Source organism: Canis lupus, chromosome 14 (assembly GCF_048164855.1).
Source record: "Canis lupus baileyi chromosome 14, mCanLup2.hap1, whole genome shotgun sequence".
NCBI lineage: Eukaryota > Metazoa > Chordata > Mammalia > Carnivora > Canidae > Canis > Canis lupus.
The window spans coordinates 55,268,251-55,288,583 of NC_132851.1; the positions used below are offsets into that span (position 1 = coordinate 55,268,251).

Sequence of the window (20,333 nt, forward strand, 5' to 3'; positions counted from 1 at the left end):
ATAAATTAAATGATAAGATAAAAATATAATAAAATTATATATATATATATAAATCTGGTGGCTTAGTGACGTGATATTTGAGCGAAGGGGTGGTAATCTTAGACTATCTGTGGTCATTCATTCATAATATTTTTCTTTTATTGATTTGGTAATTCTTTAATAACTGTACAAGTTTCAGTGTCCACCTTTAAAACATTTCTTCAGTGACTTGAAACAATAAAGGTTTATCATCTTCCATGATTTCCTTAGGCTAAGAACCTGGGAGTAGTTTGAGTAGTTGATCCTGGCTCAGGATCTCTCATAGAGTTGTAGTTACTTAAAGGGAGGATTTTTGGTGTTTGGAGGTTTGGCCACCAAGGTTCATTACTTGCCTGCCTTACTTGGTTGTCAGAAGAGGGCTCAATTCTTTACCTGGACCTGCACAGTAAGCCTGTGCAGTGTTCTCTCCTAACTGGCTTTGCACAAAATGAGTGATTGAGAGAGGATGGAAACTGTAATGTTTTGTTAATGAATCATACCCACTCATTTCTACCACACCATGTCAATGAGAAGTAAGCACCTAAGTAAAGCCCATATTCAAGGGGAAAATGAATATAAATGGAGGACTAACAAAGAATTGTGAACATATTTGAAAGAGCCATGTGGAGCTCTTTAATAAAACCTATACTCCCTCCCTAGGTTATCTTATCTACTGCTCTGGTTTTAGGTACTACTTTACCATTCTCAAATTTAGAAAGATCTCTTTTCTGAGTCATTAACCTGCATTCAACTTCCTACCAGATTTTTTTTTTTATGACACTATAATGTAGCCAATTGCTTATGCCAGCAGCACGGTAGTTATTTTTGCTACCCTCCCTTTTACCCTTCATGTTCAGCCAATCACCAAATCATACAATTTTTTTTTGTTCCTAAATATAGATCAAATATGTTCCCTGTCATTATTCATTTAAAGCAATCATCTTGTTCTTACTGCTAAAAAAATGGCCTTCTATTTTGCATTTCCTTATCCATTCTTTAAAAAAAAAAATCTTTAGTGGATTTAATCTTCCTTAAATTCACAAGATTTGGGTTAAAGCATGAGGATAAAGGAATGGAAAATATACATATAAGCTGTTTTGCTAAGTTTGTATTCACAATAAACAGACATATAGAAGAGGGTGAAGATTTCAGTCTCTGCTAAATGGAGATTAGGCTACAGGCTTTAGTTTTTGAGTGGATTTCTGAAAATGTGGAATAATTCATGGAAAGACGAGATTTGGCAGGCCTGGGTGGCTTGGTGGTTGAGTGTCTGCCTTCAGCCCGGGGCGTGATCCCAGAATCCAAGATTGAGTCCTACATCATGCTCCCTGCAAGGAGCCTGCTTCTCCTTCTGCCTGGGTCTTTGCCCCTCTCTTGTGTGTCTCTCATGAATAAATAAATAAAATCTTGGTTTAAAAAAAAAAAAAAAGGAAAGACGAGATTTGGACAGGGCATTTGAAAACTTGGCTGAAGGAGATGGGTGTGCACATACACATGCACGCGCGCGCCCACACAGTTGATTCATCTGTTCTATAACCAAGTTTCCTTACCTCGAAGCAGTGGTAATTGGTAAGCAGGCTAGTCCATTTAATCAGATTCTTCCTTGAATAGATAACAGAGCCCTTCTCTATGTGACTCAGTAGTATGCTCCTCCAACATTTCTTCAGTGGCCACTGATAATCCCAATTTCTGCATCCATTCACTTCTCTATAGGTACTCCCTGCACTATTTTATGTCCTTACTGTGGTTTTAGCCTATATTCTACTCCTGAATCCAACTGAGAGTCGATTTTTTAAAAGCTTTATTTATTTATATGAGAGAGGGTGAGAATGAGAGAAAGGACAGAAGGGGGAGGGGCAGAGGAAGAGGGAGAGAATCTCACCAACTCTAGGCCCGATGTGGAGTTGCACTTGGGGTTCCATCTCACGACCCTGAGATCACAACCTCAGCCCAAACCAAGAGTCCCACACTTAACCAGCTGGGCCACCGGTGCCCTGACAATTGAACTTTTTAAATTTATTTTTATTTTATTTTTTATTTTTTTAACTTTTTAATTTTTTTAATTGAACTTTTTTGAGTGTTACCCTGACTCCTTACAGTCAACATGTTTGAAATGTAATAAATTATACTGTGTTATGCTCTCAACCCACTAACTGTTTGCCTTTATGTCTGTGTTTAGTGTTATTCTTATCAATTGATACCCTTTCTCTTAAAATCCTTTGTCTCAGTTACCACTCCCTTCTTTGATAGCTCCTCTCCAGTGCTCTAGCTTTATCCTAGCAAGTCTCTGAGCCCTGTACTTGAGGTACACAAAGAATCATTTGACTTGTGTTTGGTCACCAGCTTTTGGCCTCTGGCTCCACCCTCACCCCCCCATCCCTAGTCTGGTTTCTTTGTTATTATCATCCACAGTTCACCAAGGACTTCAGGCATTTTGAGTCAAATATCACCAAGCAGGCTTAACAGTAGGAGCACCCAAAGAAGAGGTTTCAACCACAGAGTGGCTGAGGCCTCAGAAAAGAAAACATGAAAGTGACTTGTGCTGAAACAAGTGGGCAAGAACAGGGAGCTTTTTCTCTTGTTATTTAATCCATTGTCAGGAGCACTTTTTGTTAGATGTGTGTTTGCCATGGAACCTGGGTATTTGCTGAGGCTCCTGCCATCTTTAGTAGAGAAGCTTCATTTCATCCGTATTTCCTTGATTTCATGATCAGTGGCTAGTTCCATAGTGCGGCATCCTGCCCGGTTACCAGATTTTACATCTGAAGTTTCCCCAATTTATTTAGCGAATACCCATTATACATCTAATGATGATACTCTGTTCCTTGTTATAACAGATTAACTCATAGACTAAAAGTGAGAAGGAGTTCAAGAGTATGCCTTCTTTGCCCCCAATTTTTTTCCTACAGCTACTTCACAATGCCCGATGCAGTGTTACCTTAGTAAAACATGTAATAGCCAGTTTCACAGACTATCCTGCATTTGAATTGACATTTCCCATGTCTTACTTCTTTTCTCTACTAAGCAAAATCTCTCAATTCGTAGCATAATAAATGAATGGTTAAAAAAAAACAACAACAACAAACAAACTTTTAACTTAAACATTTTTTCCATTGGAATTTGGTTGCTGATTAAAGCATTTTGCAATATAATTAAAAGTAATTTAAATAGCTAATTAGATAATGTTATAGTTTCCAGTAATACATTCCTTTAAACAAAGCATCCATCATTTAGGAGTGCAATTTATCACCAGGTTACTGATACAAATGCAATTATGTGTTAAATGGAAGAAAGCATCCACAAAATCAACTCTGGCTTTCTGTAAAAATTGCCATATACATAACTTTTGTGAAACTCTTACAAGGTCAAAAGAGATACATGGAAAATTTTGGCCTCCATATTTTAGTTGACTTTACAACTGTCTAGTGTCTGGTTCTAAATCATATTTTTGACAGTAGAGAACCAGAATAAAGCTTGCTCTATGTACACATGTTTTGACAAAAATTGACTGATGAGTTTAATTAACCAAATTGTCCACTTAGTCAGACACATGCTTTAACTGTATGATTTGCTTATTTGTTTTGTTTCCTTATTAAATTAACTTGTTTCTCAACTTGATTTAACTGTTTAAGTTAAAATATAGCCAGATCAGTTATTGTTTGGAAGCAGTTTCAATGTTATTTTAAAAATAGTTATACCAAAGTTAAGAAACAAATTTCCTTTTAGCAAATGCTAAAACACTTCCTGGAAAATTCTGATTTCAAAAACTGTTTATTAAAACCAAAAATAAAAACCAGAGAGACAAAAACAACCTCTATGGTTCCATTTCAACTGACCTAAGTTATGAAACTGGATCCCCAGATTGGAATATTTTTATTATTCAATGATTTCATTACTTAAAATACTAAGTGCATTAATGAAAATATCTTTATCCTTGAAAACACAAATCTCACTTTTTTTTTTTAGAAATCTCACTATTAAAAAGGACATCTTGTTTTAAAAACCATCTAATTTCAGAATGATAGATAAACAAGGATATTTTATTTTATTTTAGGAACAATAGACATGCATATCTCAGAAATTCAGTGTCTCTCTATTGTGGGAATACCCTGTCAAAATGTTGACTCAAGAGCAAACTTGAAAATAATGTTACAACTAACCTCTAATTATGTTAACTCTGATGAATGCTTTGGATGTGGTAGATTCTTCTGTTTGTGTATGCATGAGTAAAAGGGAGAGAGAATGAGAGAGGGAGACAGAGGGTGAGCAAGCACAAAGAAGATGTTGAATAACAGCCAGACTGGAATTACCTGTATGTGCTGCTTGAGAACTTTGAGGGACCTGCTCAAATCTTCTGCATGTGGTGTATGGTATAGTTATAGCTTTTCTGAAACAATATAGAAATAAGGTAAAAACTAATGTCATTCTCGTTTTTGAAATAGTAGTTATGGTTTCACAAACTAAACCAATCTTCTCTTTCTTTACCTCCACTCTATTTTCACTTCCTTTTTTCTCTCCTCCCTTCTTTTATTTTCACATTCCATGCTTTTGAAAAAGCCACAAAAAAAGTTGCATATATTTATGTAAGTGCATATTTTTATATATGTACACACTAGGGCATTAAGCAAATATTAATACGTATATATAGCTATCATGTATGTATCTATAATTATTTCTCTTATGTAGGAATAAGATGCCTAGAAATCTACTTATTAGATGATTGGTAAACACTTAATTTACAATTTCAAGTATATGCTTTTAAAAGAAAACTTGAGTTTTTACAATTAAGCATTTGGCTTTATTTATTTATTTATTTTTTTAAGATTTACTTATTTATTTATGATAGACACACAGAGAGAGAGAGAGAGAGGCAGAGACACAGGCAGAGGGAGAAGCAGACTCCATGCAGGGAGCCTGATGCGGGACTCGATCCTAGGTCTCCAGGATCACACCCCCTGGCCAAAGGCGGCGCTAAACTGCTGAGCCACCAGGGCTGCCCAAACATTTGGCTTTATTTTTTTATTTTTTTAAAGATTTTATTATTTATTTATTCATGAGAGACACACAGAAAGAGAAGCAGAGACATAGGCAGAGGGAGAAGCAGGCTCCATGCAGGAAGCCCGATGTGGGACTCCAACCTGGGTCTCCAGGATCACACCCTAGGCTGAAGGCAGAAGCTTAACCACTGAACCACCCAGGCATCCCAACATTTGGCTTTAATAATGTACTGATTATGTTCACAATCTTCGAGTGGGAAACTTAAACTTCACATGAAAATATGGTGATTCCCTGTATATAAATGAAATAAATATGTTCTGCAAACATCTAAAATCAAACAACAGATTTAAAAGAACATATTTGCTGCAAATATAAAGGATTAATTTAAAAAATTTTTCTCATTATATAAATAGCTATTTTACAATAGCAAACCATGTATAAATGTGAGCATGCAATTCATAAATAAAAGGAATGTGACAGGTTGATTAACATGAAAATGTGTACTACTGTGTAAACAGAATATTGTAAAATTTGTAAAAAGGATATTGTATCATTATTTGTCTACTACATTGGTAAAATTTAAAGTAATTCGGAATGTGTTGTTTTGAAATGAAAAGTGCTGCTGATAGAACTATACATCTTTATTAAGTGTTTTGGATATCTAGTTGTTGATTTTTGACAAATTTGAAATACATTTCCCCTTTGATCCATTGATTTCATTTATAAGACTATACCATAACATATATTGGATAATTCTATCTTTTCTAAAATATTATAACTAAGATACACAAATATATTTACTTCTTCACGATATTATGACAAAAACACTTGGGCATTCCCAAATGCCCATAAACATAAGATCAATTATATAATCTTTATAGGTATATATAATGCAATCATTAAAAATGAGGAGTACAATACAGAAATGAAAAGAGATGCCCATTAAAATAATAAATAAAATAAATCAAGGTATCAAACAACATGTGTAGTATGATACTACCTGAATAAAATATAAAGAGTGGTGGGAGGAAACATATAAAATGTATTTGTTTTTCTGTAGAAAATTGTAATAGGAGGGTCGCCACAATGCTGATTGGTTTTCTCTTGACAGTGGGGGAAAGTGTGTGGAGGGAGCTAACGGAAAATTTAGTTTTTTCCATACAAAGCTCTATTTTCTTAAAGAACACTTAGTATAATTAAATTATAAAGTATGCTGATCATGGTATTACTGAAAAATGAAACCATGTTTGAGAATTGAAATGGAATCCTTAAGATTATATAAATTCAACAAAAATGCAATTTCTTGGTAATAGTTTACATAAAACAAAGCAATGCAAAACACACACAGATACCCCTGAGGTTTACCTGAGGAATCTTTCTCTACAAGCTGGCTAATAGTTCTATATGGTCTTTACCTCACGTACCAGCCAAAGTTTTAGAAAATCCAGGTTTTTTTTTTTCCTTTCATTTATAAGAAAACTATTAGATAGGGTTTTATGAAATAGCTGTTATTCTTAGATTTTTAAAAATCCTGTAAAGTTGTTGAAGTGAGAAATATTCTATTTTAATTAAAATTGTTAATTGCAACCGGTTTATTTTTTGGTATTAGTACTTGGTGTTAGTATTTTCCTCAAACACTGGAAAAGCAAACACATGTATTCTTCCTTTGTATGTAATAAAGATGACTTATATTTCTTCCTCCTCCTTCCGGTAGCTTTCAGCCGTGCCCCAATTCCGATGGCTGTGGTTCGCAGAGAGCTCTCCTGTGAGAGCTACCCCATAGAGCTCCGCTGTCCAGGAACAGATGTCATCATGATAGAAAGTGCCAACTATGGGAGGACTGATGACAAAATTTGTGACTCTGACCCTGCTCAGATGGAGAATATACGATGCTATCTGCCAGATGCCTATAAGATTATGTCTCAAAGGTATGATACTTCTAATAATCTTTTCTTTATGCATTTAACATAAACTCTCATAAATGTGTGTGACATTTTGAGCACAGGTAAGAACACAAATAGCATTGTATATTTTAGAATAATATGAATTACTTTTTCAATATCACACTGTTTTCCCGTATCACTAAAGTGCTAGTATTAGAGATTGCAAATGGCATTTGGAAATTATTAAAGTTTATTAGATTAGTTATCAGGTTTAATGGTCTATCCTGACTTTTCTAGAACTAGGCTAAATAGATGAGAAACTAAATTTATATTTCACAGTTTTCAAAAACAGACCTTTCTAATTTTCTCTGGAAATTACAGAAATATTATTTTACTGCTAATAAATATTTTCTCTTAATGTATGAAAATAAAAACTAATAGGCAATCTTTATAACAATTAATCAAAATGTAGTAAAAGGCTATTGATTAATAATTAGTTGGCCTTGGAAAAACAATGAAGAAAGTATTGCTTTGTTATCTAGAATGTAATGTCATTCTTTTAAGCTATTCAAAATATTATCATATTCAAATAATATAAATGAAGGTATCATATAATATCATTGGATAAAGAAAAGACAGTCTTCAATTCTATAGAGATTGGTCAATGGGAATCCATAAGAAGGTTTAAATTATACTAAAATTCCTTGATAAATTAAATATCAGATATCTCTCTTTTTTTAAAATTTATTCATAAGAGACAAACAGAGAAAGAGAGAGAGAGAGAGAGAGAGAGAGAGGCAGAGACCCAAGCAGAGGGAGAAGCAGGCTTCACGCAGGAAGCCCGGCATGGGACTCAATCCCGGGTCTCCAGGATCAGGCCTGGGCTGAAGGCGGCGCTAAAGCGCTGAGCCACCCTGGCTGCCCTCAGATATCTCTTAAATATTTGTTCAGTATTAGCATGACTTCTCAGAAATTAGTGAAGTCATTCATTTAAAATAATCCTTCATACTTTATGACTACATGCTTACAAAGAAATATTAAAATAATCAGTAAATTACTTATTTAGTGAATTATTTTTTTCATTAGGATTTCTACTTAGCCATTTCTTCAATTATTTAAGGAGTTCTTAAAATATGGGAAGTCATAGCATATGTAAAAATAAACTTACAGTTTTAAGTATATAAAAGTAAAAACGATAGTTCTCAAGGATTATCTTTCTTGTGCTTGAGAAAGTGCATTATTTTTAGCCTTTTGTCTTCTCGATGGTTGAAATTCTAATATGTATGTTTGTGTGTGTTTAACATATTGATAGTATCTTTTTAAATAAATTACTTTTCTATAAATTATTAATAGAAATTATAGCATGCCAGGTTTGTGATGACCAAGACATCTGATAATGGCCTCTCAAGGAAAATCTAAGGACTTTTGTTTACCTAGTTCTAAAATGCTAACTCATGCTAAGGTGAATATTAGTGAAAAATAAGATTTCAAAATTAGGGATTTCATTTGATAGAAGTTTGGTTGCATTTCGTTCTTCTCTTATGTCTCTTTTCATTGTTATCTCTCATTGTGTGTCTCTTCTTGTCATACATTTGACGTGCCTCCAACTATGGTTAAATTCTCTGATGTTGTGCCTAAAAGAAGTCTGATTACTTTATTGTGTTAGGTGTTATAATGGTCTGTCCTGTGTTGTTTTCCATGATTAGTGTGAAGGCACTGCAGCTAAATTGTTATTTTATTTTACTTATTTCTATCAGACCAACAAACAAAAATGGATTCTTTGAATCCATTTGAGGTGTGGGTTGAGGAGGAAATTCTGCTTTTCTGTGATTAACTTTTCATTTTAAATGTAGCAGAAGCATTAACTGCACTAGCTCTTTGATCTCTTTGTGATTTTCATTGAAATTGTTTTAATCCTTTTATTGATATTATTAATGGCTCCCAAAATAAGCCCTTAATCTTATAATTATTGCAAAAAATAGTTACAATGGATCCTCTCAAGCTGTTGAATTATATGGGATGTGTCTCTAAAGTGACAAATCGGCAGAGTAAAATTGCTTTAAGCACCCTGAGTGAATCATTTGTGGAAGCCCCCCTGGTGGTTTCTCAAGTAAGAATTGTCAGCTGAAATAACTGTGGTTAATTCTGTATGGAGGCAAGTTCTTGGGTTGCATTTGGACCACTAAATGTACTACAGTTGTCCAAAATAAATGCTTTTGACTCTTAGAGAGAAGAAATCAGGTTCCATCTTGTAAATTCCCAGGAGATGAGATGGCCATGCCTGCTTCAGCTGCTTTATAATTAATGAACTTTCACTGCCACGCTAGTGACAGCATGTTAAATAATGCTAATAACTTCTAATTATGATATGGATGTGTCTTATTAATAATGATATGGACAGTTTAAATAATGCATTTGAATGAAAATTATACTGGAGAAACTTTTTTTCTAAAAGATACTTAGTTAATTATTGTTTTCTTCCATTTAAATTTCTCTAAAGACATTGTGTAAGTGTCTAAGCATTTTTAAGCATGTCTGTAGATCAGAGGTGTAGTATTACAAAATACAAAATGTTTTTGCATATCCTTATATAACCTTGTTAAAAAGAGTTCATAACTTGCTTTAGCCTCATAAATTAGACAGATGTCACAGGCAAGGATGGATGTGAAATAGTATTCAGGTAGATATTTGAAAACACATTGAACAAATATATAGATAAAACTATAATAAAATGTTAGTTTTATGTGAAAAGTTGGGAACTTGGATTAAAAGGATAAGACATTGATTTCCATGTTTTTCCCCAGTAAAACTATGCAATCTGAAATCTGCTCTAAGGAGCCAGATTCCTCAGTGCCTTTCAGATTATACCTTGTGCTCTCGAATCCAACTGTGTTCTTAAGGCATTTTGCCCTCGTCATCTCTGAATGTTCTACGCTTTTCCTCTCCTTTCATTTTCTTACTAGAAGACTTCCTGCAATATCAGAATACATTTCTTTATCTGTTTTGGAACTTTTATTCTCACTCACTTGTTATCATCTACATCTTCTTTATTGCATCTAAACATTAATTAAACCCATATTATCGCACCTTAGACGGTTGCCTTTTCTAAAGTAAATCAATAGGCTTCTAGAGGACAGACTTTCTGTTGATTTTACCTAAAACTAATTTTTTTTCTAAAACTAATTTTTGATGTTTAATGATCTATGAGTGAATAAATAAACATGCTCTCCGATTATATTTTTGGCACTTAAAACCTTTCTTAATTCTATTATCTGAGTGATTTTTGTTTTTTCTTATTTTATATTTACATACTTCAGAGTGTTTAAAAAATGGTACATATAGCTTTATGATCTAAATGTGAAAATGACTGTTGGCAACTGATAACTCCAGAAATTTTACATTTTGAATTCAGCTGAGGTTTCATGTTATCTTCAGCTATTAAGGAAAATATTTCCATTTTTAACTCCACCAACACTTAAGATTCCACAAGATACACCATGACAACTCTAGAGTTGGGTGGATAAATAAGCGAGGCTTGGTTTCTGCCCACAAACCTATAGTTTTTTTGGCAGATAAAGAACCAACAGCTAGATTATTTGCTCAGTCTTTTATTTTTATTTCATTTATGTTTATTGAGGAGTTAAAAAAAAAAGGAGGAAAGCTCTTTTAGCGTTTAATAATATTGAAGAGTTGTTCATGGGAGAGGAAATGTTGAGTTGGTCCTTGAAGGAAGGTTCCGGTAGAACCAGAAGAGATCAAAGTAGTATTAGATATATAAGTAGCTGAGCACCAAAAATAACACGAGGGGACTGTTTCCCTTCAATAAAACCTCGTCCATCCTATTCTGTCTTGGTTTCAAAAGCTTATTGGTGCCTGCTGTGCACTCTTTAGTCCTTCCAAAGCCTCTTCGAAATGCACCACTCCTCGAGGCTAGCTCCCCACCAACCTCCCCATAGATCAGTGTGTTTGCTCTTAAGAAACATTGATAATTTGATGAGAAACTAGCTTGATGCTATCCCCCTTTTCAATTCAAGTCCTATGGGAATTCTTTTTAGTAGCTAGACACAAATTCCATCAAAATGTGGGAAATCTGAATATCATAGGATTCATGCCAGCTTTTTGGACATGCATTTTAAATATGTGGTATGACAGTTTACGTTATGTAGAATTGGCTCTATTGTTTAAATTGAAAAAAAACATTTGTGAACAGGCATATATGTATGTGTATATAGTGGGCATTTGTTGAGGTATAATATACATATGGAAAATTGCACATATCATTAATCTGTACAGCTCAATGAATTTTCACAAACCAAGCTTATGCAACTAATAACCAGATGAAAACATAGAATGTTAACGGCACTTCAGATATACTCTGCACCAGCCATAGTCCATCCCCTCTGCCCCAAGTTTTGCCAATGTTGAGTTTTCTAATACCTTTAATCAGTTTTGCCCATCTTATAATTTAAATAAATGAATTCATATAGCATATGCTTTTTGGTGTCTGGCTTCTCTCATTCATTGCATTCTTTTTTGCATATAACAGTATTGAAGCATTTTATATACCATACAATCCACTCATTTGAAGTGTATCATATTTTACATAAATTTACCAGTTTGCCAAGTGATGCAATATCCCCATAAATGAGTTTTAGAATATATCCATCACCACATTAAGATCCTGATGCCCATTACTGGTAATTCCCATCTCCTTCCCACACCACTCAATGACTAATGTATTTTCTGTCCACATTTCTATTCTTAATGCTTTGTGTTCTAGGCTAAAAAGTGAATATTTAAAATAAAGTTAGATGTAGTGGGCATTTCAGTGGGGACAGTATCAAAGAAATAACAGTTATTTCTGGAAGCATGAATATAAATACGTTGCTTACTTTTTGAATTTTCTTGGAATCAAAGATCATAATCTAGACATTTAACAAATAGCCTCTTTAGAGTTTCCTATCTAGTAGAGATGTCAAATATATAAAGTGGGATGATTTTTTTTCACACTTAAATGAGTCATCTAAGTTTTACTTTTCATCTCCTACCAGCATTTTAGCAAGTTAACATTGTTGCATGTCATAGTCACATGCAGAAAAAGAGTGGGTGAGGCAGTGAGGAAGGGAAGAAGGGAGAAAGTTTCTCACCTTTCTGAAAAAGTTATATTTTAGTTTATATCAGTACCACTGCAGGGGATTTTATAGCTTACAAAAAGATCTTGGCTTTTGTTGTATTCAATCCTGGTGAAGTTCAGAATTCTTACAATAGCAGTCAAAGAAGAAATGTCAGTGGCATTTTTTGTGTGTACAAAACTGAGTAAACCTTCTGCAATATACACGAGTGTTACAATTTGAGTATTCTCCTCTGCTCCTTTGGCAGAATTATTAATTATATCTTATGTTTCTCTTATGAATTATAACAGATCAAAAATAATCCCTTATATTGGAGTTTTCCATTGAATACATGTTCTATGCAGTAAAAACAACAACAAAAACAGATGGTCATAGAAACTATAATATATAACTCGTTGCCTTCAGAATTACCAGTTTTGTGCACATTTATTTTTTTTCTTTTTTTTCTTTTTTTTTTAAATTTTTATATATTTATGATAGTCACACAGAGACAGAGAGAGAGAGAGGCAGAGACACAGGCAGAGGGAGAAGCAGGCTCCATGCACCAGGAGCCCGATGTGGGATTCGATCCCGGGTCTCCAGGATTGCGCCCTGGGCCAAAGGCAGGCGCTAAATCGCTGCGCCACCCAGGGATCCCTTTTGTGCACATTTATTTAAAAAATAAAGAAAAGAAAAGGAATGAAGGAAGGAAGATAATTCCCATTACCAAAGCCAAAATATAGAGAAAATGGAGAAGCTGGGAAGTTCCTGTCTGGAAGACACTTATCTCTTCGTTTAATATTTCAGCCCATTTCTATTCTGAGAATATATTTTGATAATGTCCTACTAAAATGCTTGCTAGTGCTTCTTGCTATTCATTTAAATATGAATGAAATTATGTTATATATGTGTGCTTTGAAATTTAAGAATTTAGTAAGTGATTAAAATAGCTCAGGATGGGTTAGGATAAAAGCTAAAGGGTGTTGTGTTGGTTGTCTCTTCCAGACCTTGGGGAATATTAACCCTTCCTGCAAAGATTCTCAAAGTGTGGTTCATGGAAATTTGGAATTCCTGAGATATTTCCAGGGATTCCACAAGGTCAAAACTATTTTCATAACAATACTGACTCATAATTGCCTTTTTCATTGTATTAAACATAGGCACTGATTGTGCAAAAGCAGTGGTAAGTAAATCTGATGTCATCTTAGCAGGGAGCAAGACAGAAGCAATAATGTACTTTAAAAAATTTCTGTTTAAATTTGTAACGTGGTACATAATATTATATAACCTACATAAACTGAGAGTCTTTGAGAATCTTAATAATATTAAGAGATAAAGAGGTCATGAGATAAAAGGGTAGGGCAATTAATGTTAGAGTAAATTTCTTTTTCATTTCTACTCATGGCTGACATTAGTTATGTATTGTCTTCATGATTTTTACAGTGTATAATACTCATTGTTTGTTTTTCTTCATTGTTTTAAAATCTGGAGTTTTATTTTTATCGAAGTATAGTTGATACACAATATTATATTAGTTTCAGGTGTACCATATAGTGATTCAACAATTATATATGTTATGAAATGCTCACACAGTAAGTGTACTCACCATCTGTCACCATAAAAGTCGTTACAATATTATTGACCTAACATGCACATTTGATTTATAAAATATAAGAATCTTTTTTTTTTTTTTTTAATTTATAGTAAATGATCATGTTAGTTTTTTCCCCACCTCCAGCTTTTTAGATACTTTCACACTTTGTGGTCAGTCTGTAGAACTTGATATCTTCTGGGAAATACTTAGAAAAACCACCATGGAAAGATAAGGTTCTGAAAAGGAGAGGATATAGGATAAAAATACTATAGTAATCATCTTCAGTATAGCTTCAGTTCATATGGGAAAGAATGAAGCAGATTATGAACATAAATTCTGTTACTGATTAATTGGGTTCCCCAGGACTCTTCAGGAAGTAAGTTATAGGGAATCTGGGTGAGTCAGCGTTTGAGCATCAGCCTTCAGCCTAGGGTGTGATCTTGGAATCCAGGATCTTGTCCCACATAGGGTTCCCTGCATGGAGCCTGCCTCTCACTCTGCCTGTGTCTCTGCCTCTCTCTCTCTCTGTGTCTCTCATGAGTAAATAAAAGATCTTAAAAAAAAAAGAAAAATATTTTCCTTTTTTAGTACATCAGAAAAAGCCAGTGAAAGATTAAAATCCATCCATAATTTATAGAATTCAACTAATCTATGGGTTAATGAGGAATAAAGTTTTTTTTTTTTTTTCTTTTGAGGAATAAAGTTTTAATAAGAAACCGATTTTACAAAATTGACCAATATAGTTGATAGTTACATTTTTAGGAAGATATCCTTTCCTTGCCTGCTGATTATTTAGGCATTTTACCTCTAGCTAGAATTTTAATATTTAGGGTATAATATGCTTGTATATACATTTGTTATATTTGAGATATATTCATTTGTTATTGGTAATAATAATAATACTTTTTTGGTAATAATAATACTTATTTACATTTATTGTGTGCTTTTTACTTGCCATCAACTCTGATAAAGAATTCACCTTTATTAGTTCATTAATTCCTCCCCATAACACTAAGCAATACCTACTGTTAACACTCCCATTGTACCAATGAGGTAGTTAACTACCATAGACATTTACTTGCTGAAGAATTTATTTTAAATCAATACAGTGTCTTATTTGAGAGAATTGAGGCTTTGTTCATTATAGCAAGGGTGATAAAATGATAAAATATGACAAACAGTTAAGAACTGTGCTCTTGATCATGATCATAATGGTGAGAAAAGAAACTCATGATTTCTTAGGCAAACATTGAACCAAATAGTGGAGTGGTTTGGCTCAGGTTTTATCCACATCTAATTACAGCCATACACAAATTTTCATTATTGAAGTTTTGGATAGAAATAATTTAATTATTGTGAATCTGAAACTCTCCAGACTCTTGCCTCTTTTTTATTTGAATCAATTGTGTTTATAAAGTGTTTTAGGTAATGTAATGCTTCTTGGAAAAACAAGCACTGATAGAATAGAGCTGATTGTATTCCTCATACTAAAGATTTCAGCTGTAACCATGTATAAGCAAAATTTTTTTTTCAGAACGTCCTGTAAGTCAGAGAATGTTCTAAGTACTTTATATGAATCAACACATTTAATGTTTCCCTTACTCCTGAGAAATGGATACTATTGTCATTTTTCACTGATGTTGCAAGTAAGGGATAGAGAGTTTAATTAACATCCAAAAGTTATATGGTGTTATCTGCAAAGCTGAAATTTTAACCTCAGCAATCCACCTCCAACATCCATGGTAACTGTTGCAGTCCATCCTCTGTCTAAAATGTGCAGTATTTTTAATAAAAGACACTAACCTAGAAAACAAATATGAACCTGTCTCTGTTACTGAAAAAATATACACGTGTGTATATGTTTGTGTGTGTGTCCACCTACCCCCAACGTACACTATTAGTGGTTGCTTATCTTACTAATATACAAATAATGAAAACATGGCATGGAGCTTATTAAATTATGTGGCATTTATTTATTTTCTGCCTTAGGATAAATTTTGGGCAAAAACATTTGAGTACTTGTGATGAAATGTTTAGTTTTAAAAAACCTATGAGATAAGATTTTGTTTTTAACATTTTGGACTTCGTGGTGACAATTATTGACAGCAATACTTCAGTAAAAAACATATTGGTTATAATGGAGAATGAGTTGAAATTTGTATGGTATGTGGAAATAAGAAAACATGGTTGTCATTTAATACGTAAATTATGGAACAGAGAAGGCTCATGAGTTACAAACTAAATATATCACATGAGTACTTTGAAATATTTGTAAATGAGAAAATGTATCATGCCAGCCTTCCCTTAATTAAACTTGAGTATAAGTAACAGAATCCATTAAAATTTCTAATGTTTTATATAATGAGATTTTAGATGGCATAAATGTTCACAAAGCTTTTTCTAATAAGTTATAAAGATGAAAATGGATTTTATTTTTACCACACTATACTTTGTTTTATTATATAATCAGTTTATGCTTCCTTAGTATTTTTGTTTTATTTTTCATATCTTGTGAAAATTTGATTATGTGGGATTCCTGGGTCTCAGCGGTTTGTCGCCTGCCTTCGGCCCAAGGTGTGGTCCTGGTATCCAGGGATCAAGTCCCGCATTGGGCTCCCTGCATGGAGTCTGCTTCTCCCTCTGCCTATGTCTTTGCTTCTCTTTCTCTTTGCGTCTCTCATGAATAAATAAAATCTTTAAAAAAAGATTTGATTATGCTAAAACCATTGCTAAATTTGCCTCCATGAATATTCTGCTAGCCACAAGCTTTAGTTGATTCATTGTTTCTTTATTATTAAAAATGTTATCAAATAAGTCTAAATGTCGGGGGGGGGGTGAGAATATTACCAAGTATAGTTAGTAAATCATTCTGTGCAATACATTTTGAATCTTTCCATTATGTGTTGATGTGAAATGTTATTTCCCAAGTTGTTGGGGGAATAACTATTATCCTACTATTTGTTAATATGAAAAAAATACATTAATTGATACTGGTTTTCCTAGAATTTGACATTTACTTTACAATTGTACATAGGAAGATATGTAAGTCATATTTATTTGTAATTAGGTTTACCAAATGGCAAAAGCAAAATATGTTTTTCATGCATATGGGGCTGATTTCAATAGATAAATATATGTATGTGTGTTTTGGCTTGAAAAGACTTGAAGTCTTTCCAGAATGTTAGTGCCCATAATTGTTGGTATTATCAACCTTATGGAAATAAACATTTGGAGCTGTTTCTTAGACTTATTAGTGTATTCAGAAAGTAAATGCTTGGAAAAGCATAGAAGTCTGCAGGAATATTGTAATATATAAAGAAGAACACATACTTTAGAAGTAGTAAGAAAGGCGAGAATAGATGGGAGTTAAAAAAGGAAGAAACTGGCTGAGTAAAGGTTTGAAAGTGACATGATAATTTAACTGAAGAAAAGGTTTTCAGTTAAAATTTTTTATATGGTTGACATGTTTTCAGAGACACTTTGATGTTACCAAACCTTTACCACTGATCATTTAAACACCTCTAGATATTTTACATTTAATTAAAGTCCTGAAGATATGAATTTTCTTCTCAAATATAGTGTACTCATGCTATGTAAGATATTCATAACAGTCCTCTACAAATATGAACATCTTATTAAAAATAGTATTCTAATATTATTTCCAAATTTAGTAACATTGACTTGTTTGTTGCATGATAATGGGAGTTTTGGGTTTATTTTCAGAATTATACCCATGAAACACACCAAAGCCTGACTATAGGCAACATCCTTGAATGTGATATGTTACCTTTGTGTTTCTGATATATGTCATATCTACATTTTTCACTTATATGCTAAATTTTACTATATTTCTCTAACCAAACCACAAGTATTTTTCTTTTCATTATGGTATAAAAATACCTGTGACCAGTTTCATCATTTACAACCTTCTAGAAGGTGGGAGTTATTTCTCTGTAGGTATTTCAGAAATTAGGGTCAGAAAAATGTACTTCTTTTTTACAAATTAGTCTCTGCAAAATTTGTCATAATAAAAGGCCCTTCACCTTTCCAAGGAATTGAAGTAGATCATCCTTGCCTGAGGAGGTAGGATTCTGAATTACATTCTAACTTCAGTTCTAGAGAAAATGTAGAGTCCTTCAAATGACTTTGCATTTAATTATTCCCTCCAATACCATTTCCCTGCTGTGACATAATAATAAAAAAATACTACAACAACAAACATTATGTGTAGTATAATATTTCAGTGAAAGGCATGGAAGTGGAAAGGAATAAATTAATAAAAGCATGACAGGCCCACATGGATATTGGAATGGGATATGAGCCTGCATCTGCAAACTAACAGACAATGTGTCTCAGTGAAAGTTGTGAGGACAAACACGTATCTCAAGTGTTTTGCATTAGTGCACACAAAGGAAAAGATCATTCTTGAAGTGATGTAGTTGGATGCATATGAGATAGCTGTAATTGCATTATGAAAGCATGTCAGCAGCAAATGATACAAAGAAGCTGAAACATAAATCTTCTCTCCTAGATTCTTTTAGTCAGTTGTATCACAATTTCTTGCACAAAATTATTGAAGCAAATGTTTTGATTGTTATAACATGAACTTACTGTATCCTTAGAGTGGCATCTCTGAAAGTAGTTCAACTGACATACTTGTGTTCACACAGGTACACACACACACACACACACACACACACACAGAAACCTAACTTTTCAGATACAAGTGCATAGGGTATTTATGATGTGCATTTCTAGGATGTAATTTAATTTCAAGAAAAATACCACATATTTCCCCAGGAATCAGATATTATATATTATCTAATGGTTCAAGATTTCAGGTTTATTTTTTGTCTCATTTACTAAGAAAGGGATATGTTTCTTATCCAATTATTTTATCCTTTTATTTAAAAATATTTTTATTTGTGGGGCACTTCGGATCTCAATTAAGCATCTGACTCTTGACTTTGGCTCAGGTCATGATCTCAGGGTCGTGGGTTTAAAGATTCCCTGCCTCAGAAAGAATCTAGCTCCATTATATCTATATCAGCAATATATCAGTTTTATATTATAAAGAAATATGATATATTTACATTTGTAAATACTTTTGTTGCTCTACTTATTTACAATTATTTTATTTTATGAACCTGGATAAAAAGTTCTGGTTCTGGGAAAATCCTTCATGTGCATGAAGTTTACCTTTGAAACTCAGTGTTTTTGGAGGAGACTTCTAGGACTTAGATCTTATTTCTCTAGTATGTATAGTCTCTTTTTTCTACCCCACTCCTTAGGCTTCACAGTCGTAAGTAAGAATGCCATCACTTTCTCACTTTAAAATTATCTTTAAACCTATGAATTATTCCAAACTCAGGCAAAGCACATGCCTACAAATGAAGAAACGTGCTCATCAAAGGTACTTCTGTATGTTCTTGACAAAATGAGAGAAAGAGTTGCTCGGAAGGTAATCAAAACTCTCCATTTGTTCATCCAGTGATAATTCGGCATTTTATGTGAAATATCACAAAAGGGTTTACCCTTTAATAGGAATAATCCAATAAAAAATATACAAAAGAAAACAAAACAAAAAGCCTTGCTGTTCTGGGCAGGTAAAGAAAAAAATGTATGTCAAAATAAAATAGTCAAATAAAAACTTTCATTAAAAAATAAAAGGAATAGCAATGTTAGGCATAATACTGTACCTTACACTTACAACCAGTGGTATTACCATTTCCTCAAAGTGTTTGCTTTCCATTTAGGAGTTCATCTACATAGGAACAAGAGGCTGAATTTTGAGCTATGAAAATGTCACTAGGTTGATAAGAATGTGGCTTGGGAATTTCTCCACAGATCATTCCTTTAGGTTTGGTATGGATTAATCAAATTTGTAGATTTTCTCTATTCTGTTTGAGTAGAATAGGTCAGACGAGAATCTTCCTAGATTTTTAGAGAAAGGGGTATTCTCCTTGTGAATTTTGTCTCACTAGCATCATTTCATTCTGCCTATGTTGTTGACAACATCTTGATAGACCACATAAGGAACAGTCACCCACATACTGTTTACATTAGTAATTAACAGAGAATTTTAAGAGAGATTATAGGCAATGTCACCACTCCAACATTTTCCTCTTAATGAAATAACCGGCACAGTGGGAAAGCAGCTGCATTTTTAAACCCAGCAGGCGAGATTGTGGAATAGAGACTATTAAGCATCAGAGAGAAGGATTTGAATACAAAGTTTGCTACTAGTGAAAATGATAGGAAGTATTCTTACAAGGAAATGCTTCTAGAACAATCCAGTCTTGGAGTTTAGAAAATTTCAGGTTTCCTTGATATGATGAACACTGGGTGTTCTACTATATGTCGGCAAGTTGAATGTAAATAAAATATTAAATAAATAAAATTTCAGGTTTCTATCCAAATATATATTACCATGCATTTTCTACTACTGGGCAATGTGTAGGCTAAGAAGCCACAAAGCCACAAATAGGATCAGAATTCTCCTTGGCTTCTGAAGACCTTCCTCCACAAGACTGAAACAAAAATTATTTAAATAGGTTCTTTTACATATTCTTGTAGATTCTGGAATAATGTACTCATCTTTCAATGTTCAGAATATTTTCAGAAAGAAAAAAAAATAGTAGGAACAGCAGCTCTTTGGAAAACCGAACATACTAACTCCCTTACCTCTTAGTTATTTTTTTGCTTTTTTTCCCCATCTGGCATTCAGTT

At 33.3% G+C, this 20,333-nt stretch overlaps 1 protein-coding gene across 23 annotated transcripts in view; it reads left to right on the forward strand.

Annotated features, from left to right (window-relative positions):
- ADGRL3 (adhesion G protein-coupled receptor L3) overlaps nucleotides 1–20,333 on the forward strand; it is an 856,207-nt gene that overhangs the window by 387,959 nt on the left and 447,915 nt on the right. For all 23 annotated transcript variants that reach the window (XM_072775204.1, XM_072775207.1, XM_072775212.1 and 20 more), the window contains one exon: nucleotides 6,731–6,944. In XM_072775204.1, coding sequence (XP_072631305.1) covers nucleotides 6,731–6,944 — 214 coding nt within the window. The remainder of the gene's footprint in view (nucleotides 1–6,730; nucleotides 6,945–20,333) is intronic.